This window comes from Crinia signifera, chromosome 12 (assembly GCF_055691185.1).
Source record: "Crinia signifera chromosome 12, ASM5569118v1, whole genome shotgun sequence".
Classification (NCBI taxonomy): domain Eukaryota; kingdom Metazoa; phylum Chordata; class Amphibia; order Anura; family Myobatrachidae; genus Crinia; species Crinia signifera.
The window spans coordinates 22387092-22402372 of NC_139228.1; the positions used below are offsets into that span (position 1 = coordinate 22387092).

General features: G+C 44.0%; 1 protein-coding gene across 4 annotated transcripts in view; it reads right to left on the bottom strand.

The window, feature by feature from the left end:
* Nucleotides 1-1842: 1842 nt before the first annotated feature.
* Nucleotides 1843-15281, bottom strand: part of ACTN1 (actinin alpha 1) — a 92848-nt gene continuing 79409 nt past the window's right edge. For 2 of the 4 annotated variants that reach the window (XM_083166368.1, XM_083166367.1), the window contains exons 14-22: nt 14216-14356; nt 13676-13858; nt 13145-13279; nt 11151-11330; nt 10677-10823; nt 6520-6600; nt 5714-5779; nt 3811-3969; nt 1843-2780 (exon numbers count right to left, since the gene is read on the bottom strand). In XM_083166368.1, coding sequence (XP_083022494.1) covers nt 2622-2780; nt 3811-3969; nt 5714-5779; nt 6520-6600; nt 10677-10823; nt 11151-11330; nt 13145-13279; nt 13676-13858; nt 14216-14356 — 1251 coding nt within the window. In that variant the 3' untranslated portion in view covers nt 1843-2621. The remainder of the gene's footprint in view (nt 2781-3810; nt 3970-5713; nt 5780-6519; nt 6601-10676; nt 10824-11150; nt 11331-13144; nt 13280-13675; nt 13859-14215; nt 14357-15281) is intronic. The other 2 variants (XM_083166370.1, XM_083166369.1) reach the window with 2 other exon arrangements.

A 15281-nucleotide genomic window follows, 5' to 3' on the forward strand; every position in this document is an offset into this window, starting at 1 on the left:
CCATCGTACTGCATCAGACAGTTGCAGCGTCCTCCTCGGCTGGGTTACAGAAGCATCTGGTAACTGGAGATTCCACAGTTAGTTTTCTTACCCACCACATCACCCCAGTCTGCTGAATAAATACATTCGGTTGTGGAGAAAAGGGTATTTATATTAAAACTGTGGCAATGCATGATGGGACTTGTAGTTTCACAACAGCTGGCGGGCCACAGTTTGGACATTCATGCTGTATATCATTATCTCCAACACGGTCCATGATGGCATCACAATTTTGGGTCCATCAGCAGGCCTTAGGACTGTGGGTATAACTATATATGAAATAATAGAATCTAGCTTGTAACCCATGCTCTGCCCGGTTAGCACTGTAATGGTGCGTACAGATGGTTAGTTTCCGGCAGCAAACGATACGGATTCGAGATCGATGGCCGCCGGGATAGAACAGAAGGGAGGAGGGATGCTGCATTGAGTGGCATTGAACGGCCTTCTATTGAAGCAGAACTGGACTTGCTAGGCAATTCGATTTCTACTTTCGATCCCGTTGCCGTGGGGCCGCACATCAGGATCGAATGCAAATCCAAGGCAGTTAACACGGTTTTATTCAGATTCTATTTTGTTTCAGTTTTGCTTCTAGAACCAAAATCGAATCGAAAACGTGTCCAAATCGAACCGTGTGTACACCCCATGCGACATCAGCCGCCCATCCAAGCATTGACACACCCGCATCTGCAGGGACACACCCAGCCCCCCTGCTTCCGCCCCATGCCCGCACACTATGGAGCAAATGCCCTGGCAAGTGTGCAGATGTTAATATTCGCGCATGCGCAAACCCTATCAGGAACAGGGACTATAGCGTCCAATATGCTGCAGGATTTCTTTAAAAACAAAGTTGTTTTTATCAATGCTGCAGTCTTCCATCCAATACCCTGGTGTGCAGCATGGCTTTGTGCCACAGTATGCACCATACCGTACGTAACACCGTAAAAGCTATGTACAATAGATAGTGCTGTGGATACAAACAACCTACAGTATGTGTGAGGTGCTTCGTTATGTGCTTGGTTATACCACTTTTACACCAAAATCTCTGATCTGACCCGGTATATGGAACACTGTTCTAATCCTGGTCGGATCTAGGGTCGGATTTTCCCGTTTGCACTACGGTGCTGACCCGCAGTGTAAACGGGAGAGGCGCTTGGCGATGACAGTCGCCAAGCGCTGGGACTACCGATCACCCCGCTGGGACCGCCGACTGGCGTGCTGGGGTCAAGCCCAGCACCAAGGTAAGCTGCTGTGCTGCCCCCAGCCTCCGTGCACCACTAGCCCCCACCACCCCATCCACGAAGTGAATGGATGCCACACACAGGCACCCATTCACCTCCTCCCCGGCTCTGCTGCTTTCTGCACAGTACAGCAGAGGCTGTACTTTTACCAACTTTCCCCCAGTCATCTACATCAGTGATTCCCAACCTCGCTCCTCAAGTACCCCCCACAGTTTGCAGTTCCAGACCACCCAGCAGTCTCTCAGCTGCACTCGTTTCTCATTGACATTTTAAAACATCAACAGGTGGAGCTAATTATTTCACTTGTTATTCTGTGAGGAGACCTGGCAAACGTGAACTTTTGGGGGTACCTGAGGACTGAGGTTGGGAACCACTGATCTAGAGGACTGGGGGGGAAATTTGCTAAAAGTTTTGATGGTCGTCTTTTAGCTCTGACTGGTGACACGCCAATCCTGATTGGCCGAATGCCTATGATGTAGTTAGGCATTGTGAACCTTCAGAGGGAAAGGAAATTAAAAAAAACAAACACACCAAAAAAAAAAGCAAAAATGACATATTGTGTAAATTGTATTAATAAATGTAATTTAATTGAAAGTAACCAATAACACAAATGATTAAAATTTAAACAGGAACTTCATTAATAAGGACTGTGACAAGCAGATACTGAGGACAGATTATTGAAGCTTCAGGTCTCAAAACAAACCGTTTGTACTGTAGCAACATTAAAAATAGTTGTATGCGCTGTGAAGGATGCTGCATTATCTTACATTAAATATTGGAAAAAAAATGCGTTTGCTTATAAAAATATGGAAGTTTTCATGAGGTTTAATTTCCACCTTGACATAATTCACTTTAACACAGTTTATCAGAGACTGATAAATCGGTGGATGGAAAAAGATATTTCAGCCAAGTACCAGCTACTAAATAGTCAGCGCTCTTCAGCAGCGGTCGCAAAAAGACGGCGGATAAGAATCTGGAACATTCAACTGTTCTCCGACAAACCAGGAAAAAAAAAAGGACTTAGCTTTACTTTTGTGTTGGCAGAAAAATACATTTCACTTTTTTTTCCTCTCATAATAAAATATGCATTTAAAGGTCTTTAGTAAAAATTTGTATTTGTAAACTGTTGCTTTAAAGGACAAAACTTTACACAAATATCTACCTCCCTGCGGTGCCAGACTGACAAAGGGTCTGAGCACGAGGGGGGCTGAAAGTGATTTATTTATTTTCGTTTCATCTGGTGAACTATGAAGACACACAAAAGGCGTGAAAGCTGAAACCGCATTGGGTACAGGAGTGATGGCCAACTGTCACTGCAGCGACCTGGAGGAGCGTCATGCAGGGTTAAAGGTCACTTTCACCATAGAGTGCTGTTGAAAAAGACATGTAGTCCAGGGCCCCTGGGACGGCGTCGTGTCCGATGTACGGGGCCATCCTGGCAATGCAATACTCTGCTTGATCAGGAGGAAGTTCCCGCCGCAGCTCATCCGCTGTGATGTAATTCTACAGGGGGGGGGGAAACAAAAAGGACATTGATTTGATGATACCAGGATTTGCCACTTATGCCCATTCCAGAAAAGGAGACGTCACGGGACAGATTGCATAGGATACAGAGCGGACAATATCAGGGATCAAACTATTCTACAGCCAATAAAACAAAAAGGTATGTTGGCTAATTTACCTTTATGCACTGTAGATCTTTAAATGATGAACCAATGTTAAGTACCTAGGATTGTACAATGGAATCAAATAGTTTGAGGTCATCTGCTCTCCCCTTCTCCCAAAAAATGGCACATATTGAATACATCTGCACTATAATAAGGCCTTGACCAGAGCATCGTTACCACTGTAGCCCACAGCAGCCACAAAACAGGACTTCTCTCAGCTTTATAAACAGATCCCATAGGATGGAATTCAATGTTCACCAATATTAGAAATAGCGGCACACACCTATTCAATGCGGCCATTTCCAACCACATTTAAGGCATAAAAAGTCAAATCAGCATGTTCAAAAAAATGGACGCCAGATTGTCAAATCCACGTCCATTTCCGACAATATGTGACCATTTTGCACAAACCACAACAATTCCAGATTGTCGGAATGTTTCCGGCAGTCGGAAGATGGAATACAGACTAATACAGTCGAATTGACGTTGGCAATGGCCGATGTTCCGACAGTCAAAATGCACATGGAATACCCCCCCCCCCCCTCCTAATCTCTGTCTGCTTTATCTCTCTTCCAGTCTTAAGGTGTGTGTACACGGTGCGTTTTTGATTTCCATGGCCACCGATATCAGCAGACGATGATTGTCCCATGTGTATACACCTTCAGACATCTTCATTATCTTCATCTCTATAGTGGGTGTTTGCAAGTGGGATGACTGGCCTTTGTACCCCAGTCCCAACCTACTTTGTATATTTGTATAGAGAAACATTAGATTTTCAAATTTGCGGGTTTGAGTTAGCAGCATACAATGATGAATAGAAATGTATTCTTTAATATAGAATAGCAACAAGAGGAGTATGTACAAACCTTGTCCCCAGCGAGAACCTTAAATGAGGCCATGACTTGGTCAGCGGTGTCTGTGTCTGCAGTCTCGCGAGACATAAAGTCAATGAAGGCTTGGAAGGTCACCACACCTAGTCTGTTTGGATCTACGATCGTCATTATACGGACAAACTCTGCTTCACCCTAGACAGGAAGGCATTGAGGAATTATTAGTTACTATAGTTTAACAATGGACCTTGTACAGTCACACTGTAACCATGAAGGAGGAGTACATTGTTTGTTTTTGAAAGGGGTTGTCAACAACCCAAACTTTATCAATAAGCCCTGAAACACCTGTAATATTTGGCCTTCAGGAGCACAATGATCAGCACCAGAGCAGAGAATGTGCCACAGCATTGCTTAGCTATAGTCCCCATCCTCTTAGTCATACCTCCCAACATGACCCATTCCACGAGTGCGCTACTCCTGGACTTCCTTGCCAGTTGCAGAGCTGGGACTGCGCCACTGTCCAAATAGGGGAGCCACATCTGCCAGTGAGTCTCAGACTGTGGTGGCAGTTGGTGGGGGCCCCTACCTGAATTTTTGACTGTGCTGCAACCCTGCAACTGCCAATGGCATGGAAGTCCAGGAACAGAGCATCTTGTCCCTCCTGGAATGGGTCATATTGGGGGGGTATGGATATTAATGTACATTCTAAAATGATAAGGTAGCTGTACCCAATATGTTCGTTATATATGCATTCCATTAATTGCCATTGATTGCAAATAGTACAGGAAACCCCTGGGATTTTATGCAAAGTGGGGCAACTGTACAAAAAGGTCTTGTAACCCACAGCAACCAATTAGACACTTGTTTTCAATTTCTGAAGTGTAAAGTGTAGTACACATGTGTCCTGCAGTGTCTAGGACTCTATACAGGAGGTACAGTACTATGAAGCCCGGGCATTAGTTGAATTTTACCATTGCTTAAGCACATTTCCCATTGTATTTATAAGCTTCTGCTATCACGTGGTAAAAATGGGAAAAGCAGCCACGTGGAGAGAACCAATATGACAAGACAGTGGCTTTTTAAGCTATTAAAACCCAGACTGAACTAGATGGACGCAAGTCTTTATTCAGCCTCATCTACTATGTAACTATGTAACCTCACAATTGACACGGCATAAAACACATTGCATGAACAAGTGAATAAAAAAGGTTATTAGTAACAGACAGTGGCGGCTTCAGGGGTGGGGCAGCAGCACAGTTTAAAATTTAAATAGGGGGGCAGCAGCAACTGCCACGGAATCTTGGATGGTGATATTTGTCAGAATTTGGGGGTGGCACCCATATTTGAATATTTGGCTGTGCTGCAGCCCAACCTCTACAACTGCCAATGGTATATATATATATATATGTATGATATTATTTTATACATTTAGATTATTATTTTACATTTAGGCAATTTCTACTTTATTATATATATCTTATTTTTGAAGGAACTTAATTACAATTTAGGCCATAAACTACAGCAATGTACACCAGTGATCCTAACAAAGATTATGCCCACATTGTTGCAATACCAGCAAATCACCCCCAATTTAGCTATGCAATCACATTTTTGGTTGCTGTCCCATAGGGGTGCACATTAAAATAATAATTTTAGGTTTGACGTAATTGCGGCATACTTGCACTAGGTGGCGGTCATTGATAGCAACTGAATTGGCCCCCTGAGTTACAATCTACCGGCAGCTACACTGGATGGCTTGGCGTTACATTACAGGCCTGAACACCGGTAACGGCCACTACTGCTCTGCGGCCTGTGCTAAAGGTTCCCTGTACGGATACAGATGGGAGTAACTACAGCACAGTGAAACATTATAGCGCAGTTCTATCTCCGTAAGCTATGTCCTTACAGCATCATACAGTAGAAGCAGGTTTTACTTTACCATATTGTAACCCATGGAGATAAGACAAGCACGGAAATCATCGCTCTCCAGCATGCCGGTCTTCTTCTGCAGGATGACCAGTGATGGAAAGGACAGAAACACAGAAAGGTGCGGTGGAGACCAGAAACAGGACAGTCAGAAAAGGAAAGCAGAGGCAGAACGCATATAAACATTAAGAAAGATTCAAATATCAACAGGAAATACAGTAACAAGAGGGCGCCAGAGACGGGGGGGGGGATTTTGGCACAGGATGGCACCAGAGGGGGGCACAAGAGGGAGGCAGAGACGATGGGTGTGTGTGTGGGGGGTGACACAAAAGAGGGCGCCAGCGACGGGGGTGGGGGGGCACAAGAGATGATGGGGGGGGGGGCGCCAGAGGTGGGTGGACACAAGAGGCAAGACGGTGCCAGAGATGGGGGGGGATATGAAACAAGAGGTAGCAAGAGATGGGGAGGGGGCACACAAGAGGGCACCAGAGATGGAGGGGGGGGCACACGACGGATGACCGTCACACAAGATGGCGCCAGAGATATGGTGGGGGGGTGTCACCAGAGACAGGGGGGTGACACAAGAGGGCGTCAGAGACGGGGGAAAGCAGAATCAGATGTTTTGCAGAAGTTTGAAAAGGATCATGAGAAAGAATATAGACATAATAAAACACACAAACAACATTTAGGAAATAGGGAGAAAAAAATACATTATATCAACTGACGACGCAGTAAAGCAACACTGGTCTGCAGTTACCTGGGAAACAACAGTCACGTTATTATACAGTCATGGCTTATAGACGCGGTAGTTTTCTATACCTGTGGATCGTTTCCAATATCGTAACCCAAGCTGATGAGACAGGCCTTAAATTCCTCTGGGCCAAGCGTGCCGGAGTGCTCCTTGTTACAGAAAGTGACCGTTCAGGTGTCCGGGACATGCCATGCCAAGGAGGAGTGACAGTGTGAGGGCACAGAAATGGGCAAGACAGGGTGGTGGGATTGATTGTGAATGATGGGTCATGCAGAATGAAGCAGGAAGGGACATGCATGGACGGGGTAAATAAAGAGAAAAAAAAAGAACATAGAATTAATATTTGTGACAAGGATGCTTTTTTCAACGGGTGTTCTAAGGCTCATGGCATTGGCTGTATGAGTTCTCTCTCATTCATCTGACATTGAAGAGAGCAACAGTGCACCAAAGAAAGCTGGTTATATCCCTATGGAGGCCACAAGGACAATGCACATGGATATTCTGGAGGAAGCAGGATGAAGTATAGGTGCTCTTATCTCCCTTCCCTTCTCCATTTATGCTGCCCATTAGATTTCTGTAATCATCTATATGCACTGCCCTAAAGACCCATATGATATATGTGTATGTAACCCTAGAAGGGCTAAACTAACCATACAGTCCTATTCAAATCAACATAAACCTAACGCAAGTTCCCTGATAGGACCATCAGTACTTCTACAGTGTCTAGCACAGTGTGGTCTGTATTTCACAGATCTGCCAATCTGCTGTGCTAGAAGCAGCAGAGAGCGACACCCCAAGGCAGGGAGGAGGAACTGCACTAGTCCAGGTGCTAGAATGATCCATTACAGCTGGTGGAATTGCAGATACTCAGAGTTTATGTCACTGGCCTGTTACCGTACACAACCAACCACATAAAAGCTTTCATTATTGTAACTACTACACAAGACTGCTGATATGGGATTGGCTGGAAGGCGTTAAGGAACACTTCTCATTATTACAAAGTGCGCTTAAAAGGCTCCTGGGTCTCATTACCAGCTCACGACTGCCTACACGGCACCTACACTACAATCTGCGTTGTATGATATTCAGCGTGTGCCGTGTTCTTGTAGGGGAACACCGAGTCCCATGAAGATATAATTATCTGGAACCCTAGCTTTCTGTTAATACAGGTTGTGAATAGTTTCTGTACATTCTTTCTAATTGCGCCTGACTAAGAAGAAAATAAAGATTTTAACGACATGGTAACAAAACAACTAAATCCATTATAAACTATATATAAAGATAATTAAGTTCTCAGAAGTTCCTGCTGCTCTAAACAAATACTGAGGACTTGCACTGACCGCAATGTTGCTAATGCAGATTACTGAAACGTAAGGGCTTGTAGGGATCTATATTTCCATAAGGGCTTGTAGGGATCTATATTTTACATTTTGGAATATTTTAAGGCGATTATTGGGGATTTTATAGAAACAAATTCACCGTCTATTCTATACAGGTTGAGTATCCCCTATCCGAAATGCTCGGGACCACGAGTATTTCGGATAGGGGAATTTTACGGTTTTTGGAATAATTTTTTTTTTTAGCATACTTACCTGTCCCCTGATGGTGTCCGGTGGTCCTTCGGCCTCCACGCAGTCCCCGGGCGTCCACAGCAGGCCTCCGGCATCTTCTCCAGGCTCTCCAGCGGTCCCAGGAATGCATTGCGCGAGTGTGCGCGCGCACCGGTGACGTCACCAGCGCGCGCACACACTCGCGCAATGCATTCCTGGGACCGCTGGAGAGCCTGGAGAAGATGCCGGAGGCCTGCTGTGGACGCCCGGGGACTTGGTAAGTATGAAAAGAGGGTTAGGGGGGGTAAAAAAAAAAATCCGAATTATTCCAAAAACCACGGTTTTTGGAATAATTCGGATACGGGATGCACGGATACGGGATACTCAACCTGTACTACTTTCCTAGATATTAACAATACATCTAAAATATGACCGATCTAATCAAGCTCCTCATTGCCAGTAGCTCCAGACTAGAACCGGTCGCTAGCCCTAAGGCAGGCAACCTGGGGCTGGCCCCGAAGCAATCCAGGGCTAGCCCCTAAGCAATCCAGGGCTAGCCCCTAATACCCCTTTCACACCAGCCACCCGGCAATTTCCCAGCATTTTTGGGTGCCAGGTCATTTTGCCGGGTAAAGCCTGACCCCAATTCACACCACCCACAAATTACCGGGTTAAAGCTTTTCACCCTGGGAATATGCTTTAAAACCCAGGTTTCTCTGTGGTGTGAAAGGGTCTGCACGGGTCTTAAATCCCGGCTCAACGACCCTGGTCAAGAGTGCCGAGATTTAATACCAGTGTTGACACTTTCACGCCACAGAAAAACCTGGGTTTTTTTTCCGCAAATTCCTGGGTTGAAAAGCCTTAACCGGTAATTTGCTTCTGGTGTAAATGGGGTATACGGCAAGCAATATAGGGCTAGCCTCTAAAGCAGGGTACCAGGGTCACGTGGTGGACTGGATAGAAAGTTCTGCCCAAAGATGCTGATTTGTGTGAAATTATGACTAGTGGAACACATCACACATACATGTTTAATTACAACAAAACAGCGAGGTCCGAATGAGGGGGAGATGTACCAAGTCTTGCAGAGATAACGTGAAGTTTCTTTGAAATAAGAGGAGTCTTTTAAATAACAGGAGCCGATTGGCTGCTTTATGCAACTTTTTTTACTGTCTCTCTCCACAAGGCTTGACACATTACTCATGAAAGTCCGGTGGTATTTGTGATGGGTGTTGATGCTCCTCATTGAAATCTAGGCTGTGAAATCCCCTAATATTTAACAAGTATTAATTAATGAAACAAATAATCACCTGAAATCTATTCCTGTACACATAATCTAAGAAGCCAGTAGATCGGATTAGTGTCTACACATTAGCACATGCATGCTTATTGTATGTAGTGCTGGGATATGTTTAGTTACATGCATGATTTCCCTGCTGCGTATACACAGTACCAGTGCCCAGACTCATGCATGTATATCCTATACAGCCACAGTGATGGTCAAGATAGGGTTCAGGTTAGACCCCCCCCCCCCCCTCCCAGCCATTGCGAGGTGACAGCTGTTTGCGCCATATTCACTATTGCAACCCACTGTTTCCTATACAGTCACATCCATCCACAGCCATACACATTAAACCACTGGTACTTCTGAATACTGTAGGGTGTTATTGGAAAGTGTCTAAGATACAGTAGGCCTTTATGCCACTCACACCTGACTTAACAGTACAGCATGAATAATTATTAAAAGTTAAACCTTTATTAATAGTTTAAGAATAACACCATACTAGAACAAGAATTCAGAGACAATACCCCTCAGCACTCTAGCGACACCTGCAGGACAGGAGGACTAACTCCAGCAGTGCTACAACATTTCTGGTCACATGATTTACAATATGGGGGGGGTTACAGCGCTCAAGAGGGCAAGTTCTCTGGAGCTGGGTGAGCCACTGGCATTATATCCAGACAGTTCTGCTAGTAGGAGTTAGGGTGGAGAAGTTATTTAAAAACATGTTGGAACAGCCTTTATGGAAATGCTCATGTAACAGTTAATATAATATTTCAAACACAGTTTTGTTAGGGAAATCACTATCGCTCATTCACAAAGGTGAATTTGTCATTGTAAGAACAAAAGAAGCTTAATTGTAAAACATTTCCTAGGCAGAGTTTGTATTAGAATTTGATGGCAGATCGGAACACTCGGCCCCTCCAGTCTAGGGTTAATTTTTCTCAAAAGCCAATTAATTTACCAATACATTTTTCTGGATTGTGGGTGGAAACCGGAGCTCCCAGAGGAAACCCACGCAAGCATGGGGAGAATATACAACTCCACACAGTTAGGGCCATTACGTTATTTGTATGGGTTTACAAGGATTCTCACAGACTTATTAGAGGCCCTGATCCCAGAACCATCTTTTGCTATTTGCGCTTTTGGATAAGTGATTTGGTCTTCCAGTATCCTACTATGGTCAATGTGGAAAACAATGTGGAAAACATGCTAGAAAAGTTCTTTTCTAGCATGCCATAAAAAAACTAATAATGGTAACGGCATAAAGGAAGCCAATGGGCTGTGAAGAAACGGTTTCCCAGAAATGTTGTACAACCACCAGATCTAGAACATGCACACTCACTCAGGCTGCCCCTATACCTGCCCAATTAAACAGAGGCCCATGCATACTTACCCTATCAAAATGGTTGAACGAGTTCCTGAATTCATTCATCTGCTCCTGGCTGATGCCTTTGGCATCTCGTGTGAGGATCTGGTTTTCGATCTCATTCATAGTTCTGGCAATGGTGGTCAGAAGTTGTTCCCATCCCACTCGGATGTGCTGAAGTCAAGCATAAAATAAAACCATGTATCAAAGTCAATTGTCAAAGAGGTTAGGTGATTGACAGACGCCAATAGTCTTGCCAGGGCCTAGCCTATTAGCTACCAAGGAGGACACTTAGGCAGGCTACATATTCATCAGTCAGTACCACCAATGGATTCTGGGGAGCCTAAGATCAATTTTATTAAACGCTATGTTCACACTTTTAAATTTACAATTAAGAAACCAAAAAAAAAAAACCTGAAATTCTACTTTAAATAGACGGAGTCTAACCTGATCTCGGACAATAGAAATCTCTTCCAGTCACAGTCATCAGGAGTCGCTTACCTCCATGGTGTAGTTGGTGTGCTTGTTGTCGAATATTAGGGCCTCTTGTATTTGTTGGTGATCCCCCTCTAACTGGTCAATCTTTGGTTTGTAGTTCACAATACTCTTCTCATATTGTCTCAAATGACTGAGTTGATCTTCGAGAGTCCCGTGCATTTCTATAGAGATGCGGCCGATCTCCTGTAGATGGCAGACCATAGAATCATGTATAATACATGTTATAAGTGACAGCGAGGCTTCAATACATTTTAATTTCTACATAATGGCTGCCAATAGAGGTACGTTTGAGTAGAACAAACATTTATCTGGGTCTATTGTTTTGTGAATGTGCTGGCAGCAGCCAAACCAAAATGGCTAGTGGGTCACGTCTCTGATCCAAAAAGACAATACGCTGACTATTTTGTATTGATCTGCATTGATAAATGACACATAACCATAATGTTAAACAAACTTATGGTACAGTTTTGGTAGGTGGGTGGGATATTTGGTTGGCTGTGCTGGTGACTTACCATTGAGATGTATAGTCCTGTTTGGTTGGGAGAGATTATTGCTTGGCTGAGATAGTGGGTCACCAGTGAGTAGTATTGAACAATTTAGTTGGGTGGGATATTTGACTGGGCTGGTGAGTCACCAATAAGCTGCATTACCCAGTTTGGGTGGCTGGGCTGGGGATCACCAATAAGCTGTATTACCCCATCTGGTGGCTGGGCTGGTAAGTCATAAATAAGCTGCATTACCCCATTCGGGTGGTTGGGCTGGTGAGTCACCAATAAGCTATATTACATAATTTAGGTGGTTGGGATGGTGAGTCACTAATAAACTGCTTTACCCCACTCGGATGGTTGAGCTGGCGAGTCACCAATAAGCTATATTATCCTATTTAGGTGGCTGGGCGGTGAGTCACTAATAAGCTGTATTACCCCATTTTGGTGGTTGGGCTGGTGAGTCACCAATAAGCTTTATTACCCTATTTAGGTGGCTGGGCTGGTGAGTCAATAATAAGTATATTACCCCATTTAGGTGGCTGGGCTGGTGAGTCACTAATTATAGTTAATTTGAGTATCGATTTATGAAGTAAGCTGCTTTACCCCACTCCGATGGTTGGGCTGGTGAGTCACCAATAAGCTATATTACCCTATTCAGGTGGTTGGGCTGGTGAGTCACCAATACATTAAGTATATCACCCCATTAAGGTGGCTGGGCTTGTGATTTTCTTTTAATTTACTCTTTATGTAGCCCAACTTCATACTTATGCTTCATAAATCGATACTCAAATTAACTATAGAATGAGAACATTATAACTGGTAAAAATAAAATATTCCGTTCATTTTAAATGGAGGTATTTTTGTCTGGAAGGTGACAGGCAGCACTATACATGTAATTTATTCCACCACTTGTTTCACCATTTGACTATTTTAAATTCATATTCTATAAATTTACATTTTACTGTCTGACTCTTCATTTTCTTCACTGGAACGGCCCATGCATTATTTATTTATTAACAGTTTCTTATATAGCGCACACATATTCCGCAGCACTTTACAGAGTATAGTTGAACATTCACATCAGTCCCTGCCCCAGTGGAGCTTACACTCTTTATTCCCTACCACATGTACACGCACAATTGACCTACCAGTATATTTTGGGATTGTGGGAGGAAACGGAGCACCCGGAGAAAACCCACGCAAGTATGGGGAGAATATACAAACTCCACATAGTTAGGGCCATGGTAGGAATCGAACCCATAACCTCAGTGCTGTGAGGCAGTAATTCTAACCATTACACCTTCCGTGCTGCCATTCCATAATGTAATGACTAAAGGATAGAAGGGTGGAAAAGGTGGATATAGCAGTTGGAACTTGTCCCACACCAAAGCATCTCTGAAAATAATTACTCTGCCATGAAGTAGTAGACCGTTGCTTGATGTCATTGGTTGATTATGGTCTCAGAAATGAGTTATTTCCATATTTTATATTTTGCCTCCTTCTCTGTACCTGCATCTTCGTTTGTATCCACGGGCCAATGACATTGGCTTGTGCTGCAAACTGCTTCCTCAGCCGTTCGTTCTGCTGCTGACGTGCATGTTCCTCCATCAGCGCCTGATCCCGACGGGGCACCAGCTGTCTCACCTGCATAGAACATTACAGAATTACTGGTCACAGCTCTCATTTTCCCAACAACATTGACCTGTAACTAGCAGTGTCCTAAAATGGCTGCCTACCCCAAGTTCACAGGAATAGTACGGCGGTATGCCGGCATGATGTGGGCTTACAATATACAATATCTAGCAAACATAGATCTTAATGATACAGTCCTGCGCATATCCAATACCATCTGTTGCTATTGATACTCCCTACAATAACACATGACTGCGTAGAACGAAAAGCAGAAAATGCCAACAAAACGGCAATAGCAGTAATAATTCGCAGTATTGATAAACAAATATAAAGCGCTTTATTGTGATTTATTTATTGAATGTCAGCAACATGCTGAGATGTTAAAAAAAAAAATCATGAAAAACTCACATGGTCCCACTTATTGTTGATTTCTTGAGGGGAGATCGTGGAGTAGGCATTGGTCCCGGACATATTGACATGATAAGTCTGCGCAATCTTTGTGACCTCATTATGAATTCCAAGGATGGCTTGTCGCTCTTTGTCGGCTTCTGGCAATGTTGCTTTGAACTGCTCGTGTGCTGTACTCAGTCCCTAGAAGATGACGCAAGTATGTAGTGTACAGTCCGCAGTTATCAGTATCATGATCTCATCATTCACATCTTCAAAAGGCTTAATGTCCACAGCAGATGGACATTGAATCCATCCGAGTGTAGCCCTAAAGGGGCCTACACACGGGGAGATTTTGCTTAGCGCTATGAGTGATGCTAGATCGGTCCGAACACTCAGCAAGATCTCACAGCCATGTGTGCGAGAGATCCGTCAGGGCCAGTGTCTCCGATGAAAACATTGGCCCTGACCGGCGATGTAACTAGATTTACCCAGCTTGCGGGATATTAAAATCGCCAGGCGATAGCGACGCAATGATAGCACACAGGGAAATTCTATTACCTGGATCTCCTCAATGGTATGAACAATGAAGGTGTCCTGCAGGTCCTCCATGGCGCCTTCCATCCAGTTGTTGAATGGGGCGGCTCTCTTGGCATACTCCAGATAAAGTTGATCAATGGTTTCCAATAACTTCTCTGTTCTCTAAGTGATTGACAACCAGTAAGAGTTATACAAGCAATATATTAAACTGCAAGGTGCACTGTATGCATTTAGAATCATCCTATTAAACTATCAATGGCTTTAGGTGAATTAAAAGTGTGTCTGATACTCATTAGCACTGGCAGCTCCAGAACTGTAGCACAAGCCAAAAATCAAACAGGGGAAGGCGACACCAATTACCACCATCAGGAACTTGGCGTCACAAACCTATTCGAATTTCAAAACCCACCACTGGATCCGCCACTGGTAACTAGGTTATAGACTTCTCTCTCAACTTTGGGTCATGGAGATAACCAAGATTGGCACAAAACGTTCTTCCGCCCAATGAGTGTGTCAAATTAGTTGGTAACTAATGGATCCCGGGGGTAAAACAATTAAGTTCAAGGATGTATACCTTATGGACTAGAGCAGGGATGGAGACATTTTGGCCCTCCAGCTGTTGTTGAACTACACATCCCAGCATGCCCTGCAACAATTTTAGCACGGCCAAATGGCAAAACGGCAGCAGGGCATGCTGGCATGTGTAGTTCCCCAACAGCTGGAGGACTAAAGGTTCCCCATCTCTGAACTAGAGCATCATATAAACACATTAATCCTATATAGCATTAAACAGAATAGGACTATTATGTGGCAATCAGTTATGATCCAAATTAGAATACTCTGCACTAGCACCTGCACAGTATCTACCACAATCAATGGCCTGGCCAGCTGCTAAAGGGGGGAACGTCAGTTGACTATAAATCTCATTACAACCAAACAAAACTAAACAACTGTGCTAACATCTAAAACTGAAACCAGCGCGCCCACCACTGAACAACGGACATCATTAATAAAGACTACAAGACACATGTGCCATGGTCACCGAGTATCCAAAGCTCTGTAGAGTCAATAGAAAAGGGATATAAAG